The sequence below is a fragment of the Silurus aristotelis genome, assembly GCF_946808225.1.
Source record: "Silurus aristotelis genome assembly, chromosome: 23".
NCBI classification, from domain to species: domain Eukaryota; kingdom Metazoa; phylum Chordata; class Actinopteri; order Siluriformes; family Siluridae; genus Silurus; species Silurus aristotelis.
In genome coordinates this window covers 17,409,186-17,429,044 of record NC_139596.1, presented here as the reverse complement: position 1 = coordinate 17,429,044, position 19,859 = coordinate 17,409,186, and the positions used below count along the sequence as shown (strand labels likewise).

Sequence of the window (19,859 nt, the reverse complement as noted above, 5' to 3'; positions counted from 1 at the left end):
TGTGATATGATCTGTAAATGTTAGTGTGTGAATATAAAATGAATAAATAAATGAAAAGACCACCAGGATGCGAAGCAAAATTTTTTTTAATGCAGTAGAAGATTTCACGAGGAAGGCGCTAAGAAAAAGGATGGTATACAACATTAAAGTGGACAGATTACGATACAGGACTCTGGAAACGGGTACAAATAAATAAATTTTTTAAAAATGGAAAAGAAAAAAAAATAATAAATTCCCACTGAACTTCCCCTTTGTCTCAGACAAAAATACTGAACTTTGCTTTTTGTAAACCTCCAACTTCTTTCCCTGAAGAAAAACTTCTTATTGGTATCAGTAGGGAATTTAAAAAGAAAAGGAAATTTGTGCCGACTGTACATTAATGAAGGAGATATATATAATATTTAAATGATCTTTTGTACGCTAGGATTACGTTGGAAACCGAGCGGCGTGTTGGTTATTTAGACGCTAATAAGTTGTGGGAAAAGTTCGTTAGCAAACATGTCTTCCCAGCAGGTGTCGGGGCAAAGCGGGGACGAGATGTCGCTGAAAGGGGAAGGTGATCTTTCGTATCCAGAGTCGCTGTACGTATCGGACATCAGGTACGCCGTCTTGTCGAAGCCTCCGAAGGACGAGGACGCCTCGGAAAGGAAGTCGTCGACCGCAATCGAGTCGCTCTCAGTCACGGGGATGATCATTTCCTCAGGTTCGTCTTTGACGGACGTCATTTCGACTTCCACCTCCACTTCCTCGTCTTCAGAGGACGACGAGAAGATGAACGAGTCCTGATTGTCTTGGATGCTCACTTCGTAGATGTCCTCTTTTTCTTCCTCCTCCTCCTCATCATCTTCCTCCTCCTCTACTGCATCTACTACCGGTTTGGTGTAAATGTGGTCGAACTGGATCAGTTCATTAAGGGCCTCCAGCTTAACTGGTGTGGCCCCCACAACTCCAGATGAGGGGGTAGGTAGCGGACCAGGGGTTGATCCGACCAGCAGGAACTGCTCAGGATGGTTCTTCTCTGGAGCTTCTTTGAGGAACAGCTCTGGTTCAATGATGTCCAAAATGCCAAGCAAGAGATCAGACTGTGAAGGAGAGAGAGAAAGAAAATGATCACTGCATACTTCAAAATCAGCAAGCTGCTTATCTGCAGAAATGAACCCAAACACCAACCACATCCTTCTCTAAAAAAAAAAAACAACTTCTTTCACAATGCCATGATCTGCTTAGCTAGCAAACCGGCAGAACAAGAAGCGATTAGCATTCCAAAGTCGCTTCTCGTCATCCTGCGCACCGGATAAACAGGAATGACTTATGCTCCTTGACGTATAAACACGTTTCCTGGAGTAAATTCCTGTAAATATAAATTTTAACCCGGAAACTGAATCTGAAATGTCAGTTAGAGGTATGAGGAAGTGTGGGAATTAGTCATGTACACACACACGCTCTCTGGATAATCGGGTTCCAGCATATTCCAGATTCAGTAGAAATCGATGGCAATGTCGCTGTAGTATGTAGAACAAACAATCGGTCAAGTTGCTGGATCCCAAGCAACTCAAAGGGAGTCAGTTTGAGTTGATTAGAATTCAGCAACTTGACTCAATGTTCGTTCTAAACACTACTCTGACACCGTCTCAGAACACGCGACTGTTGTTTAGTTTATGATCGTGGAGACTCCCGGATCTGAAACTCGCACATATCCCAGGGAAAAAAAAAAAAAAAAAAAAAAAAGCTTACCTCAGAGTCTGAAGTGCTAGGAACGTGAGAATCCATGGGGAACTCTTCAGCTTTGACGATAGCTGGGCCTGCACCTGCTGCGGAGGCACACGTAGCCTGAGTGCTGCGGACTCAGAAGACCCGTTCAGCAAAACCAAATCGTTCTTGCCGGACTCCAACACCTGCACCTACACACGAGGAAGAATCGAAAGCGGTTTTATACACAATAACGGCAGATTCGCCTCGTTAGACGGAATATTGTTTTATTACTGTAATAAAACGTTTTATGGAAAGAAAGCCTCCTCTGATAAGAAACATGGGCCACCACCACTACACCCATTTATAATAAATATAAATAAAATGCAGCAATTCTATATAGTAATGTAGCATCGCCCAACCCAATATGCTCATTTATGACCGTTATTGAAATTTTTTTTGAGTAAAATGGTCACTCAGTTTATCAGATTAAGCGGTTTGACTTCTATAACCGCATGGCAGCCAAACCACCATGATGATAAACAGGTTTTTTTTTTGCTTCTTATCAGTTCTAAAGTTTAAAGTTCTAGATGATGAGAAAGCCCTCGAGCCGCGTGCTGTCGGCTTGTAAACCGTCCGGTATCATAACTCCCGAGTCTAAACCCTCTTTACCTTCTCTTTTCTGACCAGAGTGTCCAACCCCAGTCTCTGTCTCAGCTCCTCATTCTCGCTCATCAGATCGCTCGTTCTTTCTCTCAAGATCTGGTTCTCCATGTGGAGTTTCTGATTCTGAAGGAAGATCCATCGGGTAATTTAGTAATTACAATCAATAAAAAAATATATATATTTGTTATGGAATAATAACTAAATTTACTTCATGCTCCAGTTCCAGGACTTGCTGCTCCAGTTCTCCCATTTTGGCCTTTTTTCTGTCTCTTGCTGTCTGTGCTGCGACTCTGTTCTTCAGCTTCCTAGAACACCAACATTTGCAATTGAAATTTGCGCACATTATTTTTTTAATATAAACAATTAACCATGCATGCAATTAATTATCTTAGTTATGTTTATGTAAATAAGTGCAGTCTGAGGTTCAACCATGTCTGTGCCACGCAGGCAGAATTGAATATGTATAAATAGGTGTGGCTTCAAGGTCGCCAGAGCGCCAGTTTATACCCCCTCTCTGAATCCTAGTTTTTAAACTCTTTTCCCAAATCACTACTGTTATACAAGATTTTATCCGCTGTCACTCAATACATTATATACCCAAGTGTCTGATTTTATAAATTAAATGCAAAAAGAAAAAGTGGGAATATAGGAGGAATAACCGGGGACTGGCAACACCAAGTGCCAAAGTACATGCATTTCTTAGTTTATAAAGATTCTGTGATCTGAACTTCGAAGCGTGAATACAAAGATTTTTTGGGGGGGATTTTGTAATTACCTTTTTCCAAATCGTTTAGGGGTACGGGGGGAAAATACATGATTTTCTAAATCAACCCTGATTTTCATCGAATGCATTTACTAGCTACTGTATATTTGGCATTCGGAAATCTGGCAACCCGAGCCAGAATATTTTTCACCATTTAAAATAAAATAAAATGCCGCATGTTTACACTACATGAGCTTCAAAAACACTTTAATGAAACTATAATGAGCTTACTTGAAAAATACAAATTTAACTATATTTTGGAGAAAGTGACATGAGGGGGGAAAAAAGGGGGAATTTGTGTCTGGCAACCTTGGGGATTTCAAGAATTTAATACTTAATATCGACTGGAATATGATTTTGTGTGGTCACAGGAACGAATGGCAGTCAGAGTATTATAGAAATAGTATTGAATTCGTTGACATTTAGGAATGAAGAGCGAATAAGGTAGTAGAAGAAAAAAAAAAACAAAAAAAACAATCAATCTGGCAACCCGCGGGGGTGTGGGGCGGTAAAAGACTACGCATTTAATCAGTTCGGTCGATATTAATCGGTTTATCGCTATCGAATACCGCCTGACTGATGAAGAAAAAAAAAAAAAAAATATATATATATATATATATATATATATATATATATATATATATATATATATATATATATATATATATATGATAAAAAATGTTGTGGTTTTCTCACCTCCGAAGTGCTTTTTCCTCAGGACTCAGATGTGTGAGTCGCTGCCTTTTCCGTAAAGGAAGAGCAGCGCTGTTCGAGTCGCCGGAGTGTGAAGAAGAAATAAGAAGCACTTTATGGGCTCCTCCGGGCCCTGCTGTCACCACCACCATCTTGTTTTCAGGGTTTAAAATCTATTTTTAATTATAAAAAAAAAAAAGGAGGAAAAGAGCTTTTATGAAGCTACGCTCTTCCTTCTCCACAGAAAATGCCGGCTGGTGTCACTTAGCATTCTATATCTACTGTCGTGTTGAGATCTGATTGGCTGAGCACGGCGTTCGCGTCATCACGTCTCGGCTCCTTATTGGTCAGAAGAACGCCGCGCGTACTAGCGCCCTGCGCAGTGAAGTGTGCACCCTAAGTAGTGTGGGAAGGTCCCAGTCTGCAGGGTTGCTTTCTAATGCAAGTGGAGGCCAAATACTTTCATCAGGTTGCATCATATATTCCTAGTAGTGAACTCTTTTAGTGACTAGATCAACACTGAAAGACTTTCGACCAGCATTGTCTGGGTTTCCAGCAAACTTTTATCATCCCGAAGAACAGCGAAACGTCAAATCACGTGAAGAAAGGCATCGTACGTGAAGGCCCTGATGTTTTCATAAAAAACAAAATCGATCTCAAATGCGCTATCGACATGTACACCTTTTTTTTTATAAAAGTGTATACATTCCATTGTTGTGGTTGAATTCTGGAATCTGATTGGTCCAGAGGTGTTGATTCAATTTCTATAACAGTAGTTTTGATGCAACTCACAGGTTCATGTTAAGTAGATTTCTATAATTAAAAAAAATTCCTGCTTCTAAAACACCAATGAAAAATTTATTTACAATTTCTCAAAATATTCTGAAGTTGGCCTGTTAGAAGCAGGAAAAATGGGTGAGCATAAGGACTTGAGACGGGCCAAATTGTGACGTCTAGACGACTGGGTCAGAGCGTCTCCAAAACTGCAGTTCTTGTGAGATGTTCCTAGTCAGCAGTGGTCAGTATCTATTAAAAGTGCTCCAAGAAAGAAACAGTGGTGAACCTGCGACTGTGTCCTGGGCAGCCGAGGCTCATTGACGCACGTGAGGAGCGAAGGCTGGTCCGTGTGTTCCGATCCAACAGACGAGGTCCTGTAGCTCAAACTGCTGAAGAAGTTCATGCTGTTAATGATCGATGGGTCAGAACTGTTTTAGCAGCAAAAAGGGAATCACACAATATTTGGCAGGTGATCATAATGTTATACCTGATTGGTGTATGTTTTTTTTTATATGTATGTGTTGGTAACATATCATTGGTTCAACCCTTGTTAAATTTTAATATAAATTATAAAATTATTCACTTCAACCAGTGTTTTTACAAAGAGTTCATGTAGACTTGATGTTGCTGTTGATTAGATTCAACTGAATCTTTATTAACAAGCAATAAAGCAACAAAAGCCCTGATTGAACATGAGTAACAAGGTGATAAAGAGTGATTAGAAAGTGATCAGCTTTAAAGCACACATCACATGGAAAAGGCCTCATGTCACAGATTGAGCTCTTAAAGTTTACTTTTGTTCTAAACGAATCCCACACAAGGAGCTGCGCTTTAAAAAAATGTTTTGTGGGGAAACTTTAACATCTTGTGTTTACATACAGAATCTTCCCTTTTACATAATTATCAAGTTTTGATTAAAAAAAAAAAACACGAACAACAAACGAAAAATTTTAGATTTATGTCAAAGCTTTTTAAAAAATAACTCTGTAATTACAGGATGTGGAGAAAAGCTGTAATAAAAGGCCTGGAGATTTTCAGACTCTCATGTGTAATGTCTTTGTGTGTGTGTGTGTGTGTGTGTGTGTGTGTGTGTGTGTGTGTGTGTGTGTGTGTGTGTGTGTGTGTGTGTATGTGTGTGTGTGTGATTAGCCTGTGAATGGTAGTGTTTGTGTTTCACAGGCCGGGTGATGAGTAGTCTATCACCTGGACGCGTCTGTGCAGAGGACGATCCTAATAAACACAAAAGACTGTCGTAAAATGTAAAAGTTGACTTCTGTCGACTCGGGTCATATGGGGACAGACAGACAGACAGACAGACAGACAGACAGACAGACAGACAGACAGACAGACAGATAGATAGATAGATAGATAGATAGATAGATAGATAGATAGATAGATAGATAGATAGATAGATAGATAGATAGATAGAACCTGCTGCACCAATTTACAATGTTATATCACAGGTATTTTGTACGCTTCTGCTTTCAGTAATGATTCATGACATCACTCTCCCAGTCAGCATCCCCGTTAGCACTGAAACTGCAGGAACGTCCCCTCATCGAGAGAAGTTCATGACCCAGAGTATTATTATTATTATTTCATGTGTATCTCTTCCTCTTTTGTCTGCCCACCAACTACAAGACTACAGATCAGTAGCTTGGGGGTAATTCTCCAATGCGGTACATACTGCACACATCCCCCGTATCCCAATATAAACACTAACTGGCATTACTGATGATTTGCTGCCATCCTGTCTCTTTAAAAAGAAAAAAAAACAATGTCAGTGCGGGTCGATAAAGAGGAGGATGATGAAACTGTGCAAATAAGTTGGTGACTTACTGGAAAGTTTAGAAAGGATGTTGTAATTCTGAAGATAGAAGATATTACAGAGAAAGTGTGTCAGGAAAGATAAAAGACGGTGCAGATTTTTAACACATTTTCTGCTCGAAAAACAGAAGCTGCATTCTTCCGTCCTAGTGCTGATCAGAGTCATGTGATAGCTGTAAAACACACACACACACACACACACACACACACACACACACACACACACACACACACACACACACACACACACATCAGGCAGAAACAATTAAATCAAAAATACAAAAGAGATTGGACTGCATTAGGCAATATGGCAAAAGTCCAGACAGACAGACAGATCGAGAGAGGGTTTGATTGATTGATAGATAGATAGATAGATAGATAGATAGATAGATAGATAGATAGATAGATAGATAGATAGATAGATAGATAGATAGATAGATAGATAGATAGATAGATAGATAGATAGATAGATAGATAGATAGATAGACACACATTCTTTAAAGACAGAGAAAATCCCTTTGAGTTACTGTTTCCTCTCTGTTCAGGGAGCTTCACCCAGGTCACATGTTGGATTCTCCCTGAGGAGATGTGCTGCTTTGAGGTGAAAGTCATAAAAATGATAAAAAAAAAAAAAAGCACTAGAAGAAAGCAAAGAAAACTCCTAAATACTTAGGATGCTCTCCTCAACCACATGTTTGTGACTACTTCAATTTATTGAGTTGAGTCCTTGTGGAATGCAGGAACTGTAGATTCTTGGAAGGTTGAAAATGTGTTGTGCTGCTTTCTGGGTCATTTGAAGAGGTCAGAGTCAGAGTGGCCAGGAGAGAGTTGTTGTAATTCAGAGGGTCTGAACAAGCACCTAGGTGGCCTGTATGGACAATAAGTGTGTGCTTGGTGTTAGTTTCAAGGTGAGTATCAGCACGGTTTTAAATCAAATATCGAGTAGATAACGTTGAAAGGAATAACGTATCTATTACATTATTTGGTTTTGTTTCAGCTGGAAAATAGAAACCTACTTCCTGTTATTGCTTGTTATAGCAGCTAGAAGAAAAATGATTCCTCGTTCTTTACTTGAAACAGGCGTCCCTTCACTACCCTCTCATATCTTCTTTCTTTGAAGTTTATAAAAAGGTTTTTCAGGAAACAAAAAACAGAGAGAATCGTTAACTTTCCTTTCTCGAAGACTATTTTATATATATATATATATATATATATATATATATATATATATATATATATATATATATATATATATATATATATATACATTTATGGCATTTGGGAGACACCGTCTTTCAGAACAACTTACATTATCTCATATTGATCTTCTTCTTCTACTTTTTTTGATTCTCCTATTAGGGGTCGCCACAGTTGATCATCGTCTCCACCCCCAGCCCCCCCGCCGCCCCCGTCCTCTACATCTGCCTCTTTCAAACAACTACCTGCATGTCTTTCCTCACCACATCCATAAACCTCCTCCTTGGTCTTCCTTTTTTCCTCCTTCCTGTTGTCTTCATCCTCAGCATTCTTCTACCAATATACCCCATGTCCCTCCTCTGCACATGTCCAAACCATCTCAATTGGGCCTTTCTCACTTTGTTCCCCCATAAACTCGTTTCTAATCTTGTCTATCCGCGTCACTCTCTATGAATATCTCAACATCTTCATCTCTGCTACCTCCAGCTCCACCTCCTGTCTTTTAGTCAATAAGGGCCTTATTTAAGGGCCCAGCAGTGGCAGCTTGGTGGTGCTGGAATTTGAACTCACAACGTTCCTATTTGAAGTCCAACATCTAAACCACTGATCCAGCATATGGATGTGTTATGTATACTATACACTAAGCTAAATTATACCCTGCTCAGTGCGCATACTGAAATGTAATTGGCTAGAAGTTTTCAGGTGTGAGTTCAGATCGCTGATAAACATCTGCAACCATAGTTGCTGTATGTGTAACATCTGTAACATCCAGTTCCAGTTACATCCAGAGTGAGACAGCGATTGTACACATTTCCTAATTATCTTATTGAGCTCTACTGAGGAGTTTTGCATGTAGTTTAACTTTTTGTTTATTTTGATTAGCGACTTAAGGCACGGGATGTTTCGAAAATGTGCTAATGAGAAATAGGGTGGTATGGAGAGGGATGATCCGCTGTGGAGACGGATGATCCGCTGTGGCGACCCCTCATGGGAGCAGCCGAAAGAAGAAGAAGAAGATATATGTATATATGTACAATTAAAGCTATTTGTTGATTTACTACCTTATTTTAAAGATGTCACTTCTGTCATGAATAAACCGTTACACTCCTAAAACACCATTTGTATGATTATATTTATCATTAAAAGCTGTGATTTATATTGTAGACCATTTGAACAAAAATGTAAAGGCTCAGTGAAATTAACTGAACAAATCTGTAGGAATATCAACATTTACCTCAGATGTGTTTAGAAGTTATTGGTAAAATATCTATTATAACTAAAATGAGACACTTGGTTACACTTGGTTACGCTTGGCTAACAATGGCTAACTAAACACAGCAAACACACACACACACACACACACACACACACACACACACAGACCGTTCTCAGAATACCATGTAAGCGTTGTAGAAACCTTGCTTACACAAGGTGTGTGCTGACTGTAAAGTGTGATTGTTATAACTTCTACATTGTGCTGCCTTAGTGCGAGATGAGCAGTTAGCAAAACAGTGCCACAGTAAACATCCTGTGTGTGTGTGTGTGTGTGTGTGTGTGTGTGTGTGTGTGTGTGTGTGTGTGTGTGTGTGTGTGTGTGTGTCTTTGTGTGTGTCTTTGTGTGTGTAAGGAGTCGGCTGGATATGGTGCTGGCATTCACTCCACTAGGGAGATGCCATTATCTGGATGAGGTGTTGCAGGGTAACACCCGCATACACACACACACACACACACACACACAAACACACACACAAACGTTCGGATGAACTCCAGCTGGGGAAGTCTCAAGCTTGAGGCCATATTTACCCAGTCTCCACCCTGTGTGTGTATGTGTGTGTGTGTGTGTGTGTGTGTGTGTGTGTGTGTGTTTACACAGCTTTTTCTTTCACAGAGGATGCTAGAACACTCCATGCTAATTGTGTATGAAAGAAATTGTTCATTACAAGTAGCCTAAAAACTTGCCTATACACCAGTTTGGCCCACATTCAGTGTATTCAGTGAAGTAAACATATTTATTACAATGCACATACAGTTCTTTTTTTTGCATTTTTTTCACATCTAAATAATTAAAATCATTTAGCAAATTTAATTATTACAGAAAGACAACCTGAATAAATACAAAATATTCTATATATTAAGGGAGAAAAGCTGTCCAAACCTGCCTTGGCCCTATTTGAAAAAGTCATTTGGTTCAGACAGACAAGTGCCTTCTGACTTCTAACGCATGGCCCTTTTACAAACAGGCCTTGATTAAATAAAACCAGACGTTCTTTTCCTGTTGTGTCAGCAGGAAGTTACAGCTCTACCTCTGCCATGTTAATCTAATTCTATGTGACTCTTAGGACACGCCTCGGTCTCCGTGGTGTTGTAATGCGTCATATTCACGTAGCAGCGGCGGTGCTGAGAGAAACGGTTTACTGAGGAGAAATCGATCTACATATCAAATATTGGTCACAAATTATTTGTCACTTTAAAAATATTAAAAGTAAAACACATCTACTAACAAATATACAGTATATGAATAAAAAGCTTTCGTGCTCCTGGCAATGCAAATCAGTGAATCTTATCATCACTAGTGTGTATAATTTTAATAACGCTGACTAAATCGTATGCACCGTACCATTTATCTCGTGTCGCACTGCATTAAAATTGTTAGTATAAAGCCATTATTTCCGTACTATAACCCAGAAGTGTGGCTTTGACAGAAAACAGACTCATCACACTTGCCTCCTCTACATTTTCTTCTCAGACTCAACATTTGCATGGAATTTAAATACAGACAATAGACAAATCTCTGCCAGATCATCCAGTCAGCTGCTGCAGTCACCAAGGGAACGTTGTTCTATCGTTATAGATGTGACCCTCACAGACACGGCAACTTGCATAACGCAGAGACAAGCTGAGGGTCAGTGAGTCAATTTGCATATGTTGTTGTTAATAACAAAATGAACAAAGATGTGTACATTCAAGTACCGTGCAGTTTACCAGGGTTAAAAATGTGACAGTGAACACCACTTTATAGACAGCTAACTACAACGTTTGTGCTTTATGACCATCCAATTCTACGTTTAGTCCTGTTAATAACTTCCACTCTTTTGGGAAGATGTTCCACTAGATTTCGGAGTGTGCTTGTGGAGATTTGTGGAGATTCATTCAGCCACGAGGGTGTTAGAAAAGTGAGAAGGCCTGGAGTGCAGTCAGAATTCCAATTTATTCCAAAGGTGTTCAAAGGTTTTCTAAACTCTTCCTTGAATTTCTCTTTCGTGATCTGCATATTTGATTTGCCACGTGTTTTACGCTGGATGCCCTTCCTAACGCAACCCTCCCTATTTATCCTGTCTTAGGACTGGCACTCAGAGTGCACTGGCTTGTGCAACCCTAATAGCTGGGTTCATGTACACACCTAGAGAAAATATTTAGCAGTAATTAAATCTTTAAAACCTGAGTTGCGAATTGACCTGAATTTCCTGATTGAGACATAACTCAGTGCTAATGATCTGTAATTAGCAGCAAAGACTTTGGGCTCGGTGAGCTCGTCTTTGTTCGTAAACCAGCTGACGGTGCTGGTTTTACAGTTAGGAATGATTTATTTTGTGCACACACACATACCTCACACTCGCTGCTTCAACAACAACAGCATAAACATTAGCAAGAAGTTAAACAGGGCTGCTGGCACAGTGTTGTATGAGTGGATGTCAGCAAACTCACATTAGAGGATTAGTATTGAGGGCGTGTGTCTATAATTTCAGGTGCACATTAACTTCTAGATGTCCACCAAACCTACACTTAGCACTTGACATAACATCTCACCATGCACGCGTCCAAGTAAACTTCAGAAAGTGTTAACGTGATGAAACACTTTTTACATATATCATGTGCATGTTACAAAATACCTGGTACAAAAAATCTTCTATAAGCACATGGTCATTAATCCAGAGCGGGATCCAGATTCTCCCTCAGGAACATTGACCACAAGCCTGGAATACACCCTGTATCAGAATCTGGTGCATTACAGGGCCCCAACCCACACCTCAAACACTTACGCACACATGCAGTGTTTATTTAGTGCAGTCCACCCACCTGCCATGTTGAACCAAACCGGAAAACCCAAAGGACCCCAACATGGGCGTAAGTTATGTGTGAGCATGATCCGAAGTCAGGATCCGAGCTGGACCATGGAGCTGTGAGCCTCTAATGTGAATGATTAGATACCAACCGATTAATCGGCAAAACTGATTAATCAACAGCGATAGTTGATTGCCGAACTATCAGCAATCGTCAAAATTCCACACAGATAGTTTTTCCGGGTTCCGGTCTGCTGTTATTACTCTGTAGGAGATTCATTAACACATGCTGTTTGTTTTTACTTTATGACTGCGCATTGCCCAAAGAATGGTATATCCTTATTTATTTATTCATTTATTATATAATAATATTGATATTTTTTAATTTCGCACATTTTCATGATTCAGTACTGTTTTTTTTATTTATGTTATAAAGTATTTTACGTGTAGTGTATGTTTGTTCTTTTATCCAGTATCCATCTTAAAAAATATCGATTGATTAATCTGTTATCGTCAAGTACGGTCCACGATCGAGCTCTACTAATTATGCTTTTCAACTAAAGGTCTCCTCAACTTTTTGGCTCAGGAAGTGCCATGAATTCAAAATGGCCGCTCACAGAATCAACACCAAAGCTATCTTTCTCGCACACACACACACACACACACACACACACACACACACACACACACACACACACACACACACACACACACAGCATATATTTCCTTTATTATGAGTTGAAACAAATTAGACCGATTTCCCACTCCGATGCCTTTCAGGTGTTTTTCAGCCGCATACTCAGTATTCCCAGGACCTGCGTGACCCTGACCAAGATAAAGTACTTACAGGATATAAATGAATGAATGAATGAAGGAATAAATGCTAATTACTTTCTTTCAATCTGGATGCTAATGAACATTTGTGGCATGAAGTGTTTAAGCTCCCTGCTCTCCAATACACACACACATACAACTATTTACAAGTCCTTTGTTTTGGGTTATAACGTTAAATGCAGGGTATTAGTATTAAAAATCGGGTATGTGTGGACTTCTCTGGGTTTTGTGGACCTCAACACAATGGTGCCCTGTTACAGTAGTTACACACTGCCCTCTGCTGGTGCTTCATGTTAGCAGCGGTGGACAGAAAGGAAGTAAATGTAATTCGTTACTGTACTTAAGTAGCTTTTTTTGTGTATCTGTATTTTACTAAAGTATTTCTGTTTGGAGAGACTTTTAACTTCACTGCATTTTAAAGTCAAATATCTTACTTTTCACTTAACTACATTGGATAAAACGTAGCGCGCAGCAAGCGGCCAACTTGAACTGTTTTGGTTGCCGCTTAGTGGTATCTACTGATCACCAACATACAGTTCAGGGTCAGTTTACAGCAAGCAAAACATTTGGAGAGGAATAAATTGAAAAACTAGTGACTCGAACTCGCCACATCAACCCTGACCTTATTTACACGTAGAAGTGGTTGAAAAGAAGGTTTTGGGCTCATGATAATCTGAATAGATATCCATCAGCGTTTGACTCATTAATATCATTCTATTATATTTACTACAAATGCAATATAAATGAATGGTATGTGGGTCTGGTTGATTTTGATGAAGCATCTAACTCCAATCAGACATGATGTTAACATCTATAAACATTGATGATAAACAATGATAAACATTGTGCTGACGCTTCTTTATTGGCTTGTAGTTGCTGAGAGAAAGGCAAAGAAACGCATCATCTGGCAAAGATGGTCTACCAGATTGACCGGTCTGACCTGTGTATGTGTTTATAGGTCACATCTAGACTTGACATGAGGGCAGAGAGATAAAGATTGTTTGCTTTGCTGTGTAAAAACAGAGTCGAGTTGTTGATATGATACATGTGAAATGGTGGATGTCATAACTACAACCTGCACTTCTATTTTAAGATGATCCAAAGGAGAATAATATATATACAGTATATATGTGTATGTTCCAAGATGTTGGGATGGTTTGGACATGGGCTATATCAGTAGAAGAATGCTGAGGATGGAGGAAAAGAGGAAGGTAGTAGTCTGAAAGAGGCAGATGCAGAGGACAGAGTAGTATGGAGACGATGATCCGCTTTGGCGACCCCTAATGGGAGCAGCAGAAAGACGAAGAAGCAGGAGTTCCAGCTTTAATGTGCATGTTTTGGAGAGGAAAATTTCCTGTTATCAACTCTACTGAACACCTTTAAAATGAATGTGAATGCTGACTGCACCCCAGGCCTCCTCACCTCACCTACATTAGTACCTGACTTAACTAACACCCTTGTGTCTGAATTAATCTCCACAGGCACCCTTTAAAATCTAGTGGAACATCTTCCCAGTAGTGTGGAGGTTATTATGCGAGCATAATTTATTGGCTGTGTATATAAATATATATATATATATATATATATATATATATATATATATATATATATATATATATATATATATATATATACACAGAGTACTGAAGGTAAAGTCAGAATTCCAATTCAACCCAAAGGTGTTCAGTAGGGTATAGGTTGGAGATCTAAAACAGGAGATCTTCCACTGCAACCCATTTAAAGTATTTCTGCAAAATCTGGCTTTGTGCACAGGGGTGTTGTCATGCTGGAACACGTTTGGGTCTCCTAGTTCAAGTGTCTCGAACTTTGTGCAAACAGTTTGGAGAAGAACCACATACAACACTTTTGTCTATATAGTATAACTGCTGTAAATCTGCAGTCTGTTGCCCCCTTCAGATTAAGTAAGGAATTGCAGGATGTTGAAAATTGAGCCACTGACCAGACATCATCCTAAGAGAAGGCTAATTAGCATCTATCCATGAGCCACAGATTTGGGCCTGGAAACTATAGAGACCTCCTGATCTAAAGTGACAATCGGATCTAAAGTGTTTTTAGTATGTCGGTTAAGATTCATGACTGATCTCCAAATTACAGTTTGGTCAAATTTAACTGTGCATGTCTGCTTGTATGGCGTATGAAAGCTAAGGAAATTTTCTTTTTGATGGTCTGGACCAATAAACATTATGGTCATTAAAAGATCTTTGTATTGTTTTAAGAATTTATTGGATGGAAAATTGGGAGATGTGAGACCTAATCAAATTTGGAGCAAAGAGCAATGTCGAGGTAGAATTGTCAAATGTCTTGCCCAAAGTCAACAGATAGTCGAATCGTTGTGGGACATTTTGGATCAGTATAGCTAAAAACAATAACAAATAAATAACTCTAGAAAGGCCTCACTGCGAAATCTTCGAAATTGTCCGTGATAGCGCTTTAAGTACAGCGTAAAATCGATGCACCGAAAATGAATCAAAAATCAATGTACAGAATTAAATGTGAACAAAATGTACGTTTACAAAATCTCCTAGTCAGCGGTTACTATATAAATCTTTGCCGCCAAGATGCTCACGTGTCGATCACAGTTAACAGAAAGTAAAACTTAAATCTGTCACGGGGGGGTTGGATTTATTCACGCACGCAAATATTAATTAAAAGCTTCTTTCTTTTTACAATTTTATTTACAGCATTTTAAAAACAGGCTGTTTATTGAGTTATTGGGAGAAACCGGTAGTTGATGGTGAATGTTCGAGTGTGTGGTGGTGAATTTTGGTGTTTGATTGTTAATCTTGGTGTTTGTTGGAGAATGTTTTGTGTGATGGTGAATGTTTTGTGTGATGGAAAAAGTCGGTGTTTGATGGAAAATGTTTTGTGTGATGGAGAATGTTTTGTGTGATGGAGAATGTTGGTGTTTGATGGTGAATGTTTTGTGTGATGGAGAATGTTGGTGTTTAATGGAGAATGTTGGTGTTTGATGGTGACTGTTGGAGTGTGTAATGGAAAATGCTGGTGTTCGATGGAAAATGTTGGCATTTGATGGTGGATGTTGGTGTTTGATCGAGAATGTTGATGTTGGTGCTAAATGTTGGTGTTTGATGGAGAATGTTGGTGTGTGATAAAGAATGTTGGTGTTTGATGGTGGATGTTGGTGTTTGATGGAGAATGTTGATGTTTGATGGCAAATGTCAGTGTTTAATGGAGAATTTTGGTGTTTGATGGTAAAAAGTGCTGTTGGATGGTCAATGTTGGCTGTTTCATGGAAAATGTTGGTGTTTGATGGAGAATGCTGGTGTTTGATGGTGAATGTTGTAGTGTGTGGTGGTAAATTCTGGTGTTTAATGGTGAATGTTGTAGTGTGTGGTGGAATTTTGGTGTTTGATGGTGAATGTTGTAGTGTGTGGTGGTGAATTCTGGTGTTTGATGGTGAATGTTGTAGTGTGTGGTGGTGAATTCTGGTGTTTGATAGTGAATGTTGTAGTGTGTGGTGGTAAATTCTGGTGTTTGATGGTGAATGTTGGTGTGTGATGGAGAATGTTGGTGTTTGATGGTGGATGTTGGTGTTTGATGGAGAATGTTGATGTTGGATGGTGAATGTCGGTGTTTCATCGAAAAACCAACATTTTCCATGAAACTGTTGTATGTTGTACAACAATGAATTTGTTAATTGTTCAGTTGTATGTTGTACAACAATGAATGTTGTATTTGTTGTGACATGACATGACAAAATCAGCCCAAAAGCACAAGAACAATACAGCGATACTATAGATGGTCTCTTCTACTTTTCCTATAGAGCTTTAAATGCGCAGTTCCACTTCCTGCTACGTCTGTTCTCATGGCCTGATGATTTACGGTTATTATGGCTCAGTCTATTCTCAGCTGTAATGACAGAACGGACATGAGCTCTAATTACACAGCATGAGCAGAAATGATACATTTTTACATATATGATGATATATCATCACAGCAGACCTTGAAGTCGCTGTTGTCTTCTCCGTCCTTGTAATTTTTGTTTTTTTGCCAGACATCATTTCATCACCATTGGATAAAAGCATGAATAGAATCCTACAGACCTCCCAGGTACACAGGAAACTGGATCCCAAACAGTTGATTGATTCCCAGAAGAGTAATATCAATTTTATTAACTTTTTTTCTTTATTTTTTCTTGGCATCTGGGTTGCACATGGATGAAGATGTCTCAGCAGGTGGGTTGATAGTGATGCAAATGCAGGCAGGGTTTATTCTTCTTCTTCTTTTTCTTTCGGCTGCTCCCATTAGGGGTCGCCACAGCGGATCATCCGTCTCCATACCACCCTGTCCTCTATATCTGCCTCTTTTACACCAACTACCTGCATGTCTTCCCTCACCACATCCATGAACCTCCTCCTTGGCCTTCCTCTTTTCCTCCTACCTGGTGGCTCCATCTTCAGCATTTTTCTACCAATATAATTCATGTCCCTTCTCTGCACATGTCCAAACCATCTCAATCTCGCCTCCCTCACCTTGTCACCAAAACATCCTACATGTGCTGTCCCTCTAATAAACTCATTTCTAATCTTGTCCATCCTCGTCACTCCCAACGAAAACCTTAACATCTTCAGCTCTGCCACCTCCAGCTCCACCTCCTGTCTTTTACTCAATGCCACTGTCTCTAATCCATACAACATCGCAGGTCTCACCACAGTCCTATAAACTTTCCCTTTCATTCTTGCAGATACTCTTCTATCACAAATCACTCCTGTCACTCTTCTCCACCCACTCCACCCTGCCTGCACTCTTTTCTTTACTTCCCTAACACACTCTCCATTACTTTGCACTGTTGACCCCAGGTACCTGAACTCCTCCACCTTCTCCACCTCTTCTCCCTGCAACCGCATCACTCCACTGCCCTCCCTCTCATTCACACACATGTACTCTGTCTTACTCCTACTGACTTTCATTCCCCTTCTCTCCAGCGCATATCTCCACCTCTCCAGGCTCTTCTCAACCTGCTCTCTACTCTCACCACAAATCACAATATCATCTGCAAACATCATAGTCCAGGGAGACTCCTGTCTGACCTCGTCCGTCAACCTGTCCATCACCACTGCAAACAGGAAAGGGCTCAGGGCCGATCCTTGATGCAGTCCAACCTTCACCCTGAACCAGTCTGTCGTACCTACTGCACACTTTACTGCCGTCACACTGTCCTCATACATGTCCTGCACCACCCTCACATACTTCTCTGACACACCTGACTTCCTCATACAATACCACAACTCCTCTCTCGGCACCCTGTCGTACGCTTTCTCTAAATCCACAAATACACAATGCAGCTCCTTCTGTCCTTCTCTATACTTCTCCATCAACATCCTCAAAGCAAATAAGGCATCTGTGGTGCTCTTCCTCGGCATGAAACCATACTGTTGCTCACAGATGGTCACCTCTTCTCTCAGCCTGGCTTCCACTACTCTTTCCCATAACTTCATGGTGTGACTGATCAACTTAATTCCCCTGTAGTTACTGCAGGTCTGCACATCTCCCTTATGCTTAAAGATCGGTACCAGCACACTCCTTCTCCATTCCTCAGGCATCCTCTCCCCTTCCAGAATCCTGTTAAACAATCTGGTTAAAAACTCCACTGCCATCTCTCCTAAACATCTCCACGCTTCTACCGGTATGTCATCTGGTCCAACCGACTTTCCATTCTTCATCCTCTTAATCGCTGCTCTCACTTCCTCCTTACTAATCCTATCTACATCCTGCTTCACCAACTCCACATCCTCCAACCTTCTCTCTCTCTGATTTTCCTCATTCATCAGCTGCTCAAAATACTCCCTCCATCTTCTCAACACACTCTCCTCACTAGTCAACACATTTCCCTCTCCATCCTTTATTGCTCTAACTTGCAGTACATCCTTCCCAGCTCGGTCCCTCTGCTTGGCCAATCGGTATAAATCCTTTTCTCCTTCCTTAGTGTCCAACCTCTTGTACAGTTCCTCATATGCCTTTTCCTTGGCTTTCGCCACATCCCTTTTAACCTGCTGCCGCATCTCCTTGTACTCCTGCCTTCTCTTCTCATCACTCTGTCGATCCCACTTCTGTTTTGCCAATCTCTTTCCACTAATGCTCTCCTGCACTTCCTCATTCCACCACCACGTCTCCTTGTCTTGCTTTCTATTTCCAGATGTCACACCAAGTACTTTTCTAGCTGCCTCCCTCATCACTCCTGCAGTAGTTGCCCAATCATCCGGCACCTCTTCACCACCACCAAGCCCCTGTCTGACCTCTTCCCTGAACCTCACACTACACTCTTCCTCCTTCAGTTTCCACCATCATATTCTTCTTTCAAACCTTACTTTCCTCCTCTTCTTCTTCGCCTCCAAAACCATCCTGCAGACCACCATCCGATGCTGTCTAGCTACACTGTCCCCCGCCAACACCTTACAGTCTCCAATCTCCTTCAGGTTGCATCTCCTACACAGAAGATAATCCACCTGTGTGCACCTTCCTCCACTCTTATACGTCACCCTATGATCCTCCTTCTTCTTAAAATACGTGTTCACCACTGCCATTTCCATCCTTTTAGCAAAATCTACCACCATCTGCCCTTCCACATTCCTCTCCTTAAAACCATACCTACCCATTACCTCCTCATCACCTCTGTTCCCTTCACCTACATGCCCATTAAAGTCTGCCCCAATCACCAATCGTTCTTTCCTAGGTACACCATCTACCACTTCATCTAATTCACTCCAGAATCTTTCTTTCTCCTCCATCTCACAGCCAACTTGTGGAGCATAGGCACTGATGACATTTATCATCATCCCTTCAACTTCCACCTTCACGATCATCACCCTATCAGAAACTCTCTTCACCTCCACTACACTCTTACTGTACGCTTCCTTCAGAATCACCCCTACACCATTTCTCTTCCCATCCACACCATGATAAAACAGTTTAAACCCACCTCCAATGTTCCTGGCCTTACTCCCTTTCCACTTGGTCTCCTGAACACACAACACATCTACCTTTCTCCTCTCCATCATATCAGCTATCTCTCTCCCTTTACCCGTCATAGTACCAACATTTAAAGTACCAACCCGAACCTCTACTCTCCTACACTGCTCCTTTTCCTGCCGTCTCTGTAGACGCCTTCCTCCTCTCCTTCTCCTCCTTCGGCCAACAGTAGCCCAATTTCCACCGGTACCCTGTCGGCTAACGATACCTGTGGCGGTCGTTGTTAACCCGGGCCTCGACCGATCCGGTATGAAATTCTCATTTGTGATCCGCATATTTGATTTGGCACATGTTTTACGCTGGATGCCCTTCCTAACGCAACCCTCCCCATTTACCCGGGC

General features: G+C 40.6%; 1 protein-coding gene across 1 annotated transcript; it reads right to left on the bottom strand.

Moving 5' to 3' along the window:
- Nucleotides 1–68: 68 nt before the first annotated feature.
- On the bottom strand, nt 69–4,097 carry xbp1 (X-box binding protein 1). Its single transcript, XM_083527556.1, has 6 exons — nt 3,815–4,097; nt 2,564–2,660; nt 2,362–2,478; nt 1,735–1,901; nt 1,214–1,283; nt 69–1,082 (listed from the first exon to the last, which is right to left on the bottom strand). The coding sequence occupies exons 1-6, from the start codon at nt 3,961–3,963 to the stop codon at nt 459–461; spliced, it is 1,224 nt and encodes a 407-aa protein (XP_083383682.1). The 5' UTR covers nt 3,964–4,097; the 3' UTR covers nt 69–458.
- Nucleotides 4,098–19,859: the final 15,762 nt, after the last annotated feature.